This window comes from Sinohyriopsis cumingii, chromosome 14 (assembly GCF_028554795.1).
Source record: "Sinohyriopsis cumingii isolate HCF-2022 chromosome 14, ASM2855479v2, whole genome shotgun sequence".
Taxonomy (NCBI): domain Eukaryota; kingdom Metazoa; phylum Mollusca; class Bivalvia; order Unionida; family Unionidae; genus Sinohyriopsis; species Sinohyriopsis cumingii.
In genome coordinates this window covers 20,343,454-20,358,782 of record NC_142974.1, presented here as the reverse complement: position 1 = coordinate 20,358,782, position 15,329 = coordinate 20,343,454, and the positions used below count along the sequence as shown (strand labels likewise).

The following is a 15,329-nucleotide window of genomic DNA, read 5'->3' as shown; positions in this document are numbered from 1 at the left end:
TCATCAAACCACTGACTGACCAATATGATATGAGAATTATGTGATGAGTCTGAATTGGAGTTTAAAAATGTTTTTGCAACCATAGCAACTGGTCCCATTTTCATATGAAATTTCAACTCATTAAAAGTCTACTTAATCTGTTATGCTGATTTTTGGGGTAAAATGTGATAGGACAACTGCAGTGAACCTATTGTTTCAAACAAGGTGGTTATATGTAGGCTGGCAATCGAGGTACTGACCATAATTTAGTTTTTATTGACAGTGACAAACATTTGAGTTATTCGAGTAATGAAGTATTTAGAAGGCAGGATCTGACCCCGTCTCGTTAAATCTCAAAATCAAAATACTTAATTACAAATGATGCTAATACTAGATAAACATCACTGAAATTGAACATGGTAACAGAAGAAATGGAAAAATTGGGAAAATACTGTGTCTCTCCTATCCATTCTAGATTGTGTGGCAGCAAAATCTACTGTCTAGTACCGCTTGTCTGGCAGCAAAATCTACTGTCTAGTACCGCTTGTCTGGCAGCAAAATCTACTGTCTAGTAGAGCTTGTCTGGCAGCAAAATCTACTGTCCAATATGACTTGTCTACCCTTTTCCCCTAAATTTCTGATATTGATGCCTGACAATTGTTTTTTTCCTTCAGCTGCCCATTTCTAACATCTGCTCCACATTTTTAGCAAATACTGATGAAATAAGGTGTGATGCCAAGACAATTGGAGTAAAGTGCAAAACACTGATACTGCAGCACTGTCTTTGAAACAATTTATTTATAATTTTAGTCAAGTACAGTCAAATGGCAAACCATCAACAATACTAAATTAAATTCTGATAAAGATGTTTACGTGTCAGTTTTAAAAGCTCCCTAAATTTGTTTGTGTAAAACTATTCAAGATCGATTCTACTAGCAAGTTTGCTAATATTATGTTGAGATAAACAAAATACAGATGTACAGACATAATCAAATCCATATGGTCTTTTTACATTCGCATCAGGGTGAATGTACATGAGAATATTACCTATTCTGCATTTCTCCATGTCTTGGGTAAATTCCAGTAAGTCTCTTGCATAGACAGGGTTGCCAGGTGGTTGCCAATTCTGCTTAAATTTCACATGGGGTAATGGTCTGAAACAGAAAAAAATACAGTATTTGCCGTCAAATGGATTGGGATTTACTTCACATTCAGTGTGAATCTGAAAACCAAACATCTGGAAATGCTATACATGGATATGACTATAGGAACTGAATATTCCTTAAACTGAACTAGAGGTGGATCAACATCATCAATAATAATGTTTCCTCTGTAATGGAGAAAAATAATAGACATTAAATGTTAAAGTAACTTTTCTAAGCATTTAATCATTAAAAAAAAGCATGATTTAAAGAGAAAATTGAGGCCTACTGTCAGTGACTTCTGAACTACATACATGGCTGCAGTAAGCAAATGAGAATGTAGATATTATTTTTCTGCATTCAGATTTATGATGCTTTCTGTGGTAAATTCTACCATTAAAAAAATAACGATTAGCAACTCACTTTTTCCACTCAGTTAGGTTTTTCTTGTATATTGAATCAAGTGGTAAAACTTGCTGTTTTCCATGGGTTCGATGGTATATTTCCTTTGCCTGTGGAATAAATGAATGTTTTTGGGAAAAGATACATATGTTTGATACCAAAATGCAACATTGAAAAGGGGTAGTAAAACTAAAACTATTGCGTCTATTCTAAGATACAGAAATTTACATAAAACTTTTAACCAGCTCTCCATTTCTAAATTCAATATTGTATATTTCAGTAAGTATCCATTATATTTTACTATAATGTTCATGGCATTGCATTTTATATGAATGCTATACTGTTAATGATCAATACCTCCAGTACAAGTCTTTATCAATTATTATTCTGACCATCAATATCTCCAGTACAAGTCTTTATCAGTTATTATTCTGACCATAAAGACCTCCTGTACATGTCTTATCAATTATTATTCTGATCATCAAGACCCCCAGTGCAAGTTTTTATCAATCATTATTCTGACCATCAAGACCTCCTATACAAGTTTGTAACAATTATTGTTTTGATCAACAAGACCCCTTGTACCAGCCTTCATCAATTATTATTTTGATCAAGACCTCCTGAACAAGTCTTTATCAATTACTGTTTTGATCAACAAGACCTCCAATACAAAATTCTTTATCAATTAAATACCATACTGTCCTGAAACTTTGATCTCCAAGTTCCAGCTGATCCACATAACACTGATAGTGAAAACAAGAGGTCTATGCAGGCCAGAGACTGCTCGCCTAGGGACCTATCCAGAAGCCAAATGCAAGAGGAACTGGCTAAGAAATATTGGTCAGAAGTATGCTTCTGAAGAAATTTCTTCCAATGCAGTTGGCTGCATATTTTATAACAGTAATTATTTTAAGCTTCTGAAGCTTTTTTATCTTCATCCATATTTTGATGGCAAATCAGCATTAACTATAAAATTTGAAATCCCATCATTTCAGGATGATCTCTTTCAAATTGGGTCCGATTTTCTCAGCAGTGTCTGAAAAGTTGTTTAAATTTTTTCCAATTTTAGTAACAGCAGCCATATTTGATAACAAATCTCCAGTATTTCTAGTATAAAATTGAAAGACCCTTCATGCCATGGTGCTCTCTGCCAAGTATGATTGAAACTGATCTTATAGTTTTTGAGGACAGGTGTAAAACAGCATCTCAGCATCATGAATATTGTTAATGGACACATGATGGACTATGTACAAAGAGGTGCTATTAAGCCCACTTGACCATACTGTCAGGTGAGCTAAAAGTAAAAGGTACATAAATTAGGCAATATGCTTCCAAGTTACAAAATAAAATTCTAAGAAAGGAGCAATAATTAAAGCCATAAATTCATGAAAATGTCAAAGTAAATCTACATTAAATTTCAAATTTGTTAAATGTTACATCGTACTGATTTAAAAATGAACTTTGAGTGTTATTCAAGATACTAGGAGATGATATTCAAGTAGCTCATTTAATGAGCTTCCTTTCCTTTGAAAAGTTGGAACATCTGATTAGGAATGGTTTGTAAAGAGCTAAGGAGAGAGAGAGAGAAAGAGAGAGAGAGAGATAAGAGGCATTGCTCTGTCTGAAGAGAAATCTACCTTGCTAGATGTCAGAGTAACCACACAATCCATATCAGATGACATGTGCCAGGACAGGACACGGGAAATGGCTTGGTCCTCAATCAATGCCAGGTGACCAATCTGAAACAGCAAAACCAAAACCATTCACGCTAATAACTAATGTGAAGAGTTCAGTTTGGTTTATGGCACAGCAACACAATGAAGATTATATCAAGCCAAGGCAAGAAAAGTAATGTGCTTTGCTCAAGAACATTCCAATGGTGGGAATCAAACCCAAAATACAAGTTCAGAACCTTAACCACTGAGCTACTAAAGCACCTTTATTATGACTACTGACAAATACATACATAAATAATGGTAATGAAAGCAAATGGCCATTTCTAAGACCATCATGTTAATTAAAATACATGTCTAACCAACTTCTAAACATTAATTTCTATTTCACATAAATTATATACTAATGAATTTGATTTGACATTGATAACTAAATATAGAACATAATGCATGGTAGTAAGAATGCATTAACAGTCCCACAGCAGTGTGAAAAACATGGAAATAATGCATGGTAGTAAGTATGCATTAACAGTCCCACAGCAGTGTGAAAAACATGAAAATAATGCATGGTAGTAAGTATGCATTAACAGTCCCACATCAGTGTGAAAAACATGAAAATAATGCATGGTAGTAAGTATGCATTAACAGTCCCACATCAGTGTGTTGTTTTTGTTTTTGTTCTAGGGTTTAATGCCATTTTTCAGCACAAGATAGGCTATACATGGCGGCCAGAATAACTGGTGGAGGAAGAACCCTGGAAAACACAGGGAAGAACCACCGACCCACGAGAAGCTACTGGCAGGCTTTCCCACGTACCCACGCTAGCTGAGACTTGGTCTTGAACCCACGCAGACAGGTGAGACGGCAGTGATCCGGAACGGTAAGTGCTTTAGACCACTCAGCCACTCGGGGCCCCCCACAGCAGTGTGAAAAACATGAAAATAATGCATGGTAGTAAGAATGTATTAACAGTCCCACAGCAGTGTGAAAAACATGGAAATAATGTATGGTAGTAAGTATGCATTAACAGTCCCACAGCAGTGTGAAAAACATGAAAATAATTCATGGTAGTAAATATGCATTAACAGTCCCACAGCAGTGTGAAAAACATGAAAATAATGCATGGTAGTAAGTATGTATTAACAGTCCCACAGCAGTGTGAAAAACATGAAAATAATTCATGGTAGTAAATATGCATAACAGTCCCACAGCGGTGTGAAAAACATGAAAATAATGCATGGTAGTAAGAATGTATTAACAGTCCCACAGCAGTGTGAAAAACATGAAAATAATGCATGGTAGTAAGTATGTATTAACAGTCCCACAGCAGTGTGAAAAACATGAAAATAATGCATGGTAGTAAGTATGCATTAACAGTCCCACAGCAGTGTGAAAAACATGGAAATAATGTATGGTAGTAAGTATGTATTAACAGACCCACAGCAGTGTGAAAAACATGAAAATAATTCATGGTAGTAAATATGCATTAACAGTCCCACAGCAGTGTGAAAAACATGAAAATAATGCATGGTAGTAAGTATGTATTAACAGTCCCACAGCAGTGTGAAAAACATGAAAATAATTCATGGTAGTAAATATGCATTAACAGTCCCACAGCAGTGTGAAAAACATGAAAATAATGCATGGTAGTAAGTATGTATTAACAGTCCCACAGCAGTGTGAAAAACATGAACATAATGCATGGTAGTAAGTATGCATTAACAGTCCCACAGTGGTGTGAAAAACATGAAAATTAACAAATAATCATAACAGATTTATCATACTGCTAAAAAAGCCATTATTTTATTTGTAAGGATGGGGTATGTACGTGTTCTTCATTGTTTTGCACAAGTAATATTTCTTCACTTACCAATGTCAGATAATGAAATAAATCAGTTTTGGTACAAATAAAACAATATGATTCAGTCAAGCAACATTCCATAAATAATAACCAGTACACGTCTTATAAAGTTTATTTTGCCTTGCATTATGTCAACCAATAAAATTTAGAACAATAAACCAGTCTGAGATACATTTCCTATTTAACTAAGAGACAAAATATTCACAGGATTGATTCCTATTGGGCATTGTGAACTACTGATAATGTAAGAAAAGATTTATTTAAGGTTAGCATGACATAAAGCAACAATTCAAATAAGTGCTAATGAGCTTTTTCCAACATTTAGCTAATTAAAGCTTATCTTAAATTGTTGTTTTAAATCATGCTGACCTGCAGCAGAGTGAAAGAAAAAATGTTTCCAAGCATGTGTGAGCAAAAAACAGTCATTCTAATTTACCTTTCCAAGCACGTCTGGTTCCATGGGGGCGGGCTGAAGGCCACAAATTCTGCGGTTGGAATTCAGGATATGATCTTTCTCACCTGTGACCAGCTGTAGCTGCTTTTCCACTCCTTCAACCTTCAAAAAAGGATAGAAGCATGCAGAATATTCTGTAAAGGAATCTCTGGAATGTTATTTCTGGGCTCTACAACATGTAATGATCTACTTCACTATATATACTTGGCCGCAAAAGCATCCACCAACTGATGATGACAACGATGATAAAATGATGCCAATTGAAAAGCAATATTTTGATCTCACATTTTGCTAATACAGTCAATCCAAAAATGACTTCATATTCACAGAACTTTTGTCGAGACCTTTTAATCAACTGGACAAATGAAGACTCTATAAGACCTAGTTTAAGTTGGTGTTTAATTGCTGTAAGTATGATGTCAACCGAGAATTTAATCTTTAGGCTTGCTCATTTCATAATATCAAATAATTTTGATGACAAAGAGCTTTTCACTTGACAATATCATGTATTTTTGGCTTGATTTTGTAGGGTTTAATGCTATACATGGCAGTATATTTGATGGAGGAAGAACCTAGGAAGAACCACCAACCTACTGGAAGCTATTTTCAAACCTTCTCACATAACCATAATGGTCAAGCCAAGACATAAACCCACACTGACAGAGGTGAGATGCAAGTGATCTGTAATGGCAAGCAACTTAAAGCACTATACCATCCATGGCCCTACATTTGTAAATGGACCAATAACTTTCTTTAACTTCACAGTAAAATGCCCCTTTGTTATAGGGACAAGTAGCTTTTCACCTGACAATGACAAGTAGTTTTGTAAAGGAAATATAGCTTTTCACTCGACAATATCAAGTAGTTTTGTTGACAGACAAGTAGATATTTACTTGACAATATATAACAGATTTGTAAAGGGACAAGTAGATATTTACTTGACAATATATAACAGATTTGTAAAGGGACAAGTAGATATTTACTTGACAATATCTAACAAATTTGTAAAGGGACCAGTAGCTTTTTACTTGACAATATCAAGTAGTTTTGTTGACAGACAAGTAGATATTTACTTGACAATATCTAACAAATCTGTAAATATTTACTTGACAATATCAAATAGTTTTTTATAGGGATGAGTAGCCTTTCAGTTGACAATATCAAGAAATTGTTTCAAGAAGTTTGTCCACAGGACAAGCAACTTTTAAAATCACAAAATGGAACCTATAAGACATGAAAGCTTAAATCTGTAATTTCACCAAAATTTATTTTTGTTTTATTTTATTTTCAATACATTTTTTAAAACAAAAACATGCTATACCATTTGTTCTGGAATCTTACAGATACTTCCCAAAAGCCAACTTTCCATGGGACAAGTACCTCCAAATATGAAAACAAAAAAGAGCAACAGTCGTCAAGCATCATGCACAAGTATGAACAGAGAAGGGTAGAACTGTCATAATGCATTATATACAAACAGGAAAAGAGATGGTACAACTGTCATCCTGTATCATACACAAATATGAAAATAAAAGGGTACCATTTCTCATAATGCATCATACCCAAATATAAAAACAGAAAGGTACAAGTGTAATAATGCATCATACACAAATTTAAAAACAGAAAGGTACAAGTGTCATAAAGTATCATACATAAATATAAAAACAGAAAGGTACAAGTGTCATAAAGCATCATACACAAATATAAAAACAGAAAGGTACAAGTGTCATAAAGCATCATACACAAATATAAAAACAGAAAGGTACAAGTGTCATAAAGCATCATACACAAATATGCTATGCACACGATCAAGCTAAATTTGTGCTCATGAAACAAAGATGCCCAATCGTAGTGCCTGAATTGACCTAATGCAAAACTTAACCATGGTGTGATCTACAGACAATGGTAACATTACAAGTGTCTACCTCTTTTGTTGTGGGGCATAAAGGAGATCAAGAACAACAATAAAAAACTCACAGTCACGAGGTTGTGATTAATTTTGTACTTGGACAGATTCATCCTTATATTGCTCACTTCCTGCTCCGTCTCTTTTACTGAAACTGGAAAAAATTCACAGATCAACATAATTTTTCATGATTACTGTCACAGCATTATCTACATTCATTTACTTATAATTACTAGCTTTTACAAAACCTGCGTAACATGTATCTGAATTGGTTCAAATCACATCATGTATTAGTTCATAACATCAGAATGGAACTACTTATGTGTTCATGCACCCATTTAGAATACTCCGGGAACATTTGTAAACAATTTTAAAAATAGAACATTGTTATTTTGTTCTTCATTTTTTTAAGCTGTTTTTATAACTTTTGTAATTAGAAGTATTGAACTTCACGTTTTACAGGACTCATCATGTCATGATGTTTTAAGTGTATTACACACTATGCACAACTGGCCTTCATTTTAAGAGTATCACACTATGCATGACTGGCTTTCATTTGAAGTGTATTATATACTATGCATGACTGGTCTTTACATGAAGTTTATTACACACTATGCATGACTGGCCTTTCATGTGATGTATACTACACACTATGCAGGACTGGTATTCATTTGAAGTAAATTACAAACTATGCCTTATTGGCTTTTGCTTTTAGACTATTACTATGCATGACTGACTTTCATTTGAAGTCTATAACAGACTATGCATGACTGGCCTGCTTGACTGGTCTTACATGAAGTGTATTATACACTATACATGACTGGCCTTCACATGAAGTGTACTATGCATTATGCATGACTGACTTTCATTTTAAGTCTATTACACACTATGCATGACTGGCCTTCACATGAAGTGTACTATGCATTATGCATGACTGACTTTCATTTTAAGTCTATTACACACTATGCATGACTGTCCTTCACATGAAGTGTACTATGCATTATGCATGACTGACTTTCATTTTAAGTCTATTACACACTATGCATGACTGGCCTTCACATGAAGTGTACTATGCATTATGCATGACTGACTTTCATTTAAGTCTATTACACACTATGCATGACTGGCTTTCATTTCACTATGGCTATTCATATACTGTGTGATCAATTTTCAGGCTTCAAAATGTCATGAATCTGTAAATATAAAGCTCATTTCTTGTATATCATGATGATCTTTTAGATATATATATATATATATATATATATATATATACCGGATAACTGTCTATAGGGTAGAAAGAAGGACAATGCCAAGAACTTGGATCAAAATGCAACAAAATCGAATTATCAATACACTATGTTGTTGTGTGCATTGCACTGTAATGATATTTAAGATTTGAAATAATGCAAATGTTTCCAAATTTCACAACAACCCATGTATGTGTCTCTCCTGCATGGGAGAGTATTTCCAAATGTCTTCCATCCCTCTTGTTACTCAGTGAAATCTCCTGTGTATACATAGTTATTAGTGATAAATTTAATTTTCTGACCATTTTTTTCACACTTCGCTTCCAATGTTGTATATTTACAGTAATACTGCCTGTAGTCACATGACTGTGAACTAGCGTAAGCTGAGCAAAACAATGTAGTTGATAATTTCACCTTCTGGTTGTGCCAGCATGGTCAGCACTGTTTGAAGTTTGTTGAGGTAGATTATACTAAGTGTGGGCAGAAGTAGTTCCAAAAGGATGAAAGATGATAATTGATTATGGTTGTGTTGATGAAGAGCTCAATCAACATAAAACAATAAACATTACATCGATTGTCTCTGCAAGGTCTGTTCTGCCTCAGTGATTAAATTTTCTATGAGATAGATCAGAGTGAATACTATGTATGAAGAAATATAATTTGGACAGGATTTAAGATAATTGTGACTGGATTACTGAAAAGCTAAAGTGGCATAAAACTGAGTTATGTATGACAACCCAAGACTTTCTAACCCTTCCGAGCCTACAAGCAAAGTAACAATAAGGATAAACAATCTCTGTCCTCTATTGTTCTTCCCCCCCACCTTTACTTCAGTTCTTAAGACAAGTCATATACATTATAATGCCTTCTCCAACCAAACAGTTCCTGGGGTATATTTTAAATGGGAGAAATAAACAAGGACATCACCAAAGCATGCCATCATAGGTGTCAAATCAACATAAGCTGATAGTACCATCATTGACCCACATATCTTGAGACTGAAAAATAATTACCTTTCTCTCTATACAGATAATTTATGTTCCAATTAAAAGTATCAATTTTCCCAAATACTGTCGAAAACATTAATGTCATTATTGTCATGGCTGTGTATCAAGTTGTCTGCCAAGCAACATTTAGGGATGTAAACAGGCTGCATTATATCCTTGCTTGCCAATATTGATCATCTGCAGGATTATGTTTCACTGTTCTTTAAAAATTAAATATTCTAGTTGCATTTCTGGCAAATTTTTGGTACAACCATGACAGTCTGTTTGTTGTGTACATGTACTGCCATTGATCACAAGTCAGGGTAGACAAAGAGTCTAAGATCATAAACCAGTTCTATAATTGATATTGTTTCATACAAAAAGATTGTCTTTGACAACACAATGTATCACAGAAATAATATACATCCACTCATTTTATCTTACAACTGAAAAAATCTGAAAGATACACACAGATTTTCCTTTAAAGAACTTGAAGCGATCTTGACACTAAAAATCTTTATTTGGCAATCATTGCCCTAAATAGGTAATGGAGATAAATAACTTAGACTGGTTGATGAATTCAATGCAGAATATCATTACTTGTACTACAATTATAGGTATGAAGACCAAACCAACTTAATCACAAATGAAGTTACCATGGGAAAATATACAACAGATACAAATATTGATCATTTAACAATATCTGAAGGGAAATCAGGGGTTTTATGCTGGTGTCAAGATCTGATGTTTACCCTTATCTGCTGTAATGTTATGATATGGGAGATCAGGGTTCTGTACTGGTCTGAGATTTTGCTGTATACCTTGATCTGCTGCAACAATATGACATAGAAGGTCAGGGTTCTGTGAGGTTTTGTTGTATACCTTTATTTGCTGTTAACATTATGCAAAGGGAAATCAGGTTCTATGCAGGTTTGATGGACTGTTGTAGACCCTGGTCTGTTTTAACATTATGCAATGGAAGATCAAGGTTCTATGCTGGACTGAAGCTCTGGTATACACTCTGATCTGCTATAACAAGATCAAGGTTCTATGCTGATCTGAAGGTATGATTTAGACCCTGATTTGCTGCAACATTATGCTAAGAGTTTAGAGTTCTATGCTGTCTTTAGGTCTGTTGCAGACCCTGATTTGCTGCAACATTATGCAGTGGGAGATCAGATTTCTATCCTGGTATGAAGCCCTGTTATAGGTCCTGATCAACAACAACATTATGCTATGGAAGATCAAAGTTCTACACTAATATGAACCTCTGGTGTAGACCATAATATGCTGTAACATTATACTATGGGAGGTCAGTGTTCTATGCTGGCCTTAAGTTCTGATGAAGACCCTAAGCTGCTGTAACATTATGCAATGCGATATCAGGGTTCTAAGCTGGTCTGAGATTCCAGTGTAGTCCCTGATTTTCTATAACATGATGTTCTTGTCTGAATCTCTTATTTAGAGTTTGATCTGCTGTTAATATTATAATATTAGATATTAGGGTTCTATGCTGGTATGAAGTTCTAATGTAGACCTTGATCAGCTGTAACATGTTATGGGATATCTGGTTTCTATGCTGTAACATGTTATGGGATATCTGGTTTCTATGTTGTAACATGTTATGGGATATCTGGTATCTATGCTGTAACATGTTATGGGATATCTAGTTTCTATGCTGTAACATGTTATGAGATATCTGGTTTCTATGCTGGCCTGAAATTCTTGTTTAATGAAGTTTGTTGAGGCAATATGAAAATTATGAACCAGTAAATCTTATAACGAATGATGCAAAGCACAGCTTAAGAAATCAATCTTCATCCCCAAAAATTATTCAAAATATTATTATTCAAATACATGATTTAATATTAAATTGTAAATTCAACTTGCTTCAGTATCGTGAAAAGGCCATGATATAATACAAAATATGTCACAAAAATGCAGTATTATGAATTATTGCAATCACATGACATCATGTCAGTCAGTGAGAAGGTTATTTTTATAGGAATCTGTTGAAACCTACTCTTGAGCTCTCCGATCAACTGCTCTGTTGTTTCAAAGAGAGATTTGTATGTCCTGATAGCATTTTGAAGATTGTCGCGCTCTTTGGACAAATGGGCCATCTGAGACTGCTTCTTGGCATCTGAAAAAATAAGTGCAGATTGGAAAATATTTTACAGACATTTAATGGTGTTAAAATACTAAACAATATTGCATTCTTATATAATTAAACAAATTCAAACTTGTTCAGGGCATGCAATTAAATGCCATGAATGTTGTAAAATATTAGAATCTCACATGATACTGGAACACATGCTTATCTAGGCTGTTATTCCATCATCTAAATGACGTGGCTTCTTAATAACTGCCTAGTAACTCATTACTTTTCAATAAAGTGTTAATTTCAATACATACAGTCTATCTAGAGTATATCCACAAGGAAAGTATTGTTATGAAGAACAATGCATATACAATATGACACACACTACCTATATATTAACTTTAAAAAAGATGACGCCATTAATGTAAGGTCCACTATTTTAATTTAGGTAAAACATTTTAACATCAAAGCAAGCCAAGCACAAAGTTTGGTGCAAATGTACCAAGCCTTCCACAAAGTTTTGGTGCAGGTGAACCAAATCATCCACAAAGTTTGGTGCAGGTGTAGGAAGCCAGTCACAAAGTTTGGTGCTGGTGTACCAAATCATTCACAACATTATGGCACAGGTGTACATTTCTGTAACTCATGTTATTATAAGGATATGTTTTTTTTCCTTTTTTGGATCAGAGTAACCTCAATTGTACCTTTAAGACTTTGACCCTCAAATCAACAGCTCAAAATGTGTGACGTTAATCTTTACTGATTTTACCCCAACAGCTTGACCATAATGACCTTTATCTGAACCATTTTAATCCCAATAGCTTGAAATGAGAAACGGCACGATCACTACGTTATATCATTGATATGACGTTGCATTTTACCAAGGTGCACTGTAGTGCTATGAACTCTAGAAGAGATTGGACATAAGTGACATTTTTGTGTCTTCTCTCTCTTATGAAATGATAAAAGAAGAAAAAAGTCTTATACAATTAAAAAAATTGCAAACAGGCTTTCCATTGTAGAAAGCTAATGTGATCTCAGTAACCATGTCAGACTGAAAAATTCCCATACCAAGTATGTGTGTGTATTTGTATGTCTGGTTGACAGGGAGTCTATTATATCTGTATTATGTGCAAAGTTTATAAAGTTTTTAAAAAACTCTTTCAGGTATTATTTTATTGGTAATAACTGACAAGGTACTTTCTCCATGTGTCAACATGGGAAATGTTGTTCAGCAAAGAGCAACACATGTAAATTAACACAAACTTTCAGAAAGGTTCAATATTCCTGCATTGAACAAGCTATTTTCTTGATGCATACTGTATACGCTCACTTTGTAATTTGAGTAGGAATGCAAACTGCATGGACCCACATGTGCCTCTACACCATGCACCAACAGTTCTGGGTCTCTGCAGTTTGTTACAATCAATCAATGTAACAAACAATACAGACCATGATGTGTCAGTGCATTATGGAAAAGCAGATCTGGGTCTATGAAGTTTGCTAGGAATAATCAGCAGAACAACATAAACCTTGATCTACCAGCACATCATGCAATGGCAGGTTAGAGTCGATGCTCCTTGCAGTTGGACTTGACTTATAAGAGAGCATATATGGTAACTATTTTCAAATGTTTCTACTGCTTTATACATCGACAGGAGAAAACGTTATTACACTTGCATAATTTATAAGCCAGCCCATGACTTTGTTATTGATTTTTACAGCAAACCATTCAACTAGTTCATCAGTAAGTCCCAATCAATTATGGAAGAATATATATAAGAAATGATGGAAAACTTCTCAAAAAAATCTGAGGCAATCCTTCATCAACTTGGTAATATATATATGCATCTCTGTCTCCATTTGTCTGTCTGTCCCTAACAATGAGTTAATATATCAAATTACTCAATTTAGTTTTTTTACGACATAAAAAATTCAAGACAATATTTGGAAGCCTCTTTAACCATGTTGAACTTGAAAAGTAAACAAAAAATTCCACTGACACTAACCTGTACTTTCTTTTATGTAAGCACTGTAACAAGATTACTCTGATGTTGTCTGTTTGCTTGTATTCTTAACAGCACTTTGTTCACATTAATGGCGATATCATGCCAATGAAATGGGAGTGAAGTGCCTTTCTCAAGGGCACGCTATGGCAGTTGACAACTGACCTGATCTGGTTGGTTAGTGAACCCACAACCCTTGATTGTAAGTTAAATGTTCTACCAACTGAGTTACCCTGGTTCCACACAATCTGAAGGTGACATAACTGTCTAATGAATGGGTTTTATAGCAACAAATAAAAAGCACAAAGTTGGAGAAGCAGATAAATTATTTCTTAAATCTTCCAAACACAAGGGCATATAAAATAAATATGTAATTCTGCAGAATTCAAATTAAATAAATATGGAACAAACAAGGCTTTGACTAAAATTTCTTAACTTTTCTGAGGTGACAGTATATGCTTCTGGCTTTGACCGCATGGTCTATACTAGGAATGAAAAGACAAATTTGATCATGCAAATGGCTTTGATCCCAGGGTTCATATTAGGAATGAAAAGACAAATTTGATCATGAAACTGGCTTTGACCCCAGGGTCCATCACTACCTTTCCTTCCTGGTCTCAATGGCCATATATATATTTGCTGATCATGAAACTACAAATTTTTACATGCTAATGAAATTGGTCTGGCTAATGATAAGCCAGAAGTACACGGACATGAGGAAATGATTGGCTAAACATACTGAGAATGAGCTAATGATAAGCTATACATATAGGGGACTGTGCTAATACATATTGGGGACCGAGCTAAACGATAAGCAAAATGTACCAGGAGTAAGCTTATCATAAGTTTTATGTCCTGGGACTGAATTAATGACTAATGATAAACTAGCTATATAGGGGATTGAGTGGATGATAAGCTTAACAATAAGACTGACAAACAGGGGACAGGGTTAATGATAAGCTTAACAATAAGACTGACAAACAGGGGACAGGGTTAATGATAAGCTTAACAATAAGACTGACAAACAGTGGACAGGGATAATGATAAGATTAACAATAAGATTGACAAACAGGGGACAGGGATAACGATAAGCTTAACAATAAGACTGACAAACGGGGGACTGGGATAATGATAAGATTAACAATAAGATTGACAAACAGGGGACAGGGATAACGATAAGCTTAACAATAAGATCGACAAACAGAGGACAGGGTCGATGATAAGCTTAACAATAAGATCGACAAACAGGGGACAGGGTCAATGATAAGCTTAACAATAAGACTGACAAACAGAGGACAGGGTCAATGATAAGCTTAACAATAAGATCGACAAACAGAGGACAGGGTCAATGATAAGCTTAACAATAAGATTGACAAACAGGGGACAGGGTTAATAATAAGCTTAACAATAAGACTGACAAACAGGGGACAGGGTTAATGATAAGCTTAACAATAAGACTGACAAACAGGGGACAGGGTTAATGATAAGCTCAATGCCCAGGGAACTGACCTAATGTTATGTTAATTGTACTGGGGACTGGGATAATGATCAGCTGAACATAAAGAGGACTGC

At 34.7% G+C, this 15,329-nt stretch overlaps 1 protein-coding gene across 1 annotated transcript in view; it reads right to left on the bottom strand.

Moving 5' to 3' along the window:
* LOC149783381 (structural maintenance of chromosomes flexible hinge domain-containing protein 1-like) overlaps positions 1-15,329 on the bottom strand; it is a 163,547-nt gene that overhangs the window by 16,118 nt on the left and 132,100 nt on the right. Inside the window, exons 41-46 of the mRNA XM_089931608.1 lie at positions 11,674-11,793; positions 7,489-7,571; positions 5,494-5,613; positions 3,161-3,262; positions 1,545-1,633; positions 1,027-1,133 (exon numbers count right to left, since the gene is read on the bottom strand). Of these exons, the coding sequence (XP_089787734.1) occupies positions 1,027-1,133; positions 1,545-1,633; positions 3,161-3,262; positions 5,494-5,613; positions 7,489-7,571; positions 11,674-11,793 (621 nt within the window). The remainder of the gene's footprint in view (positions 1-1,026; positions 1,134-1,544; positions 1,634-3,160; positions 3,263-5,493; positions 5,614-7,488; positions 7,572-11,673; positions 11,794-15,329) is intronic.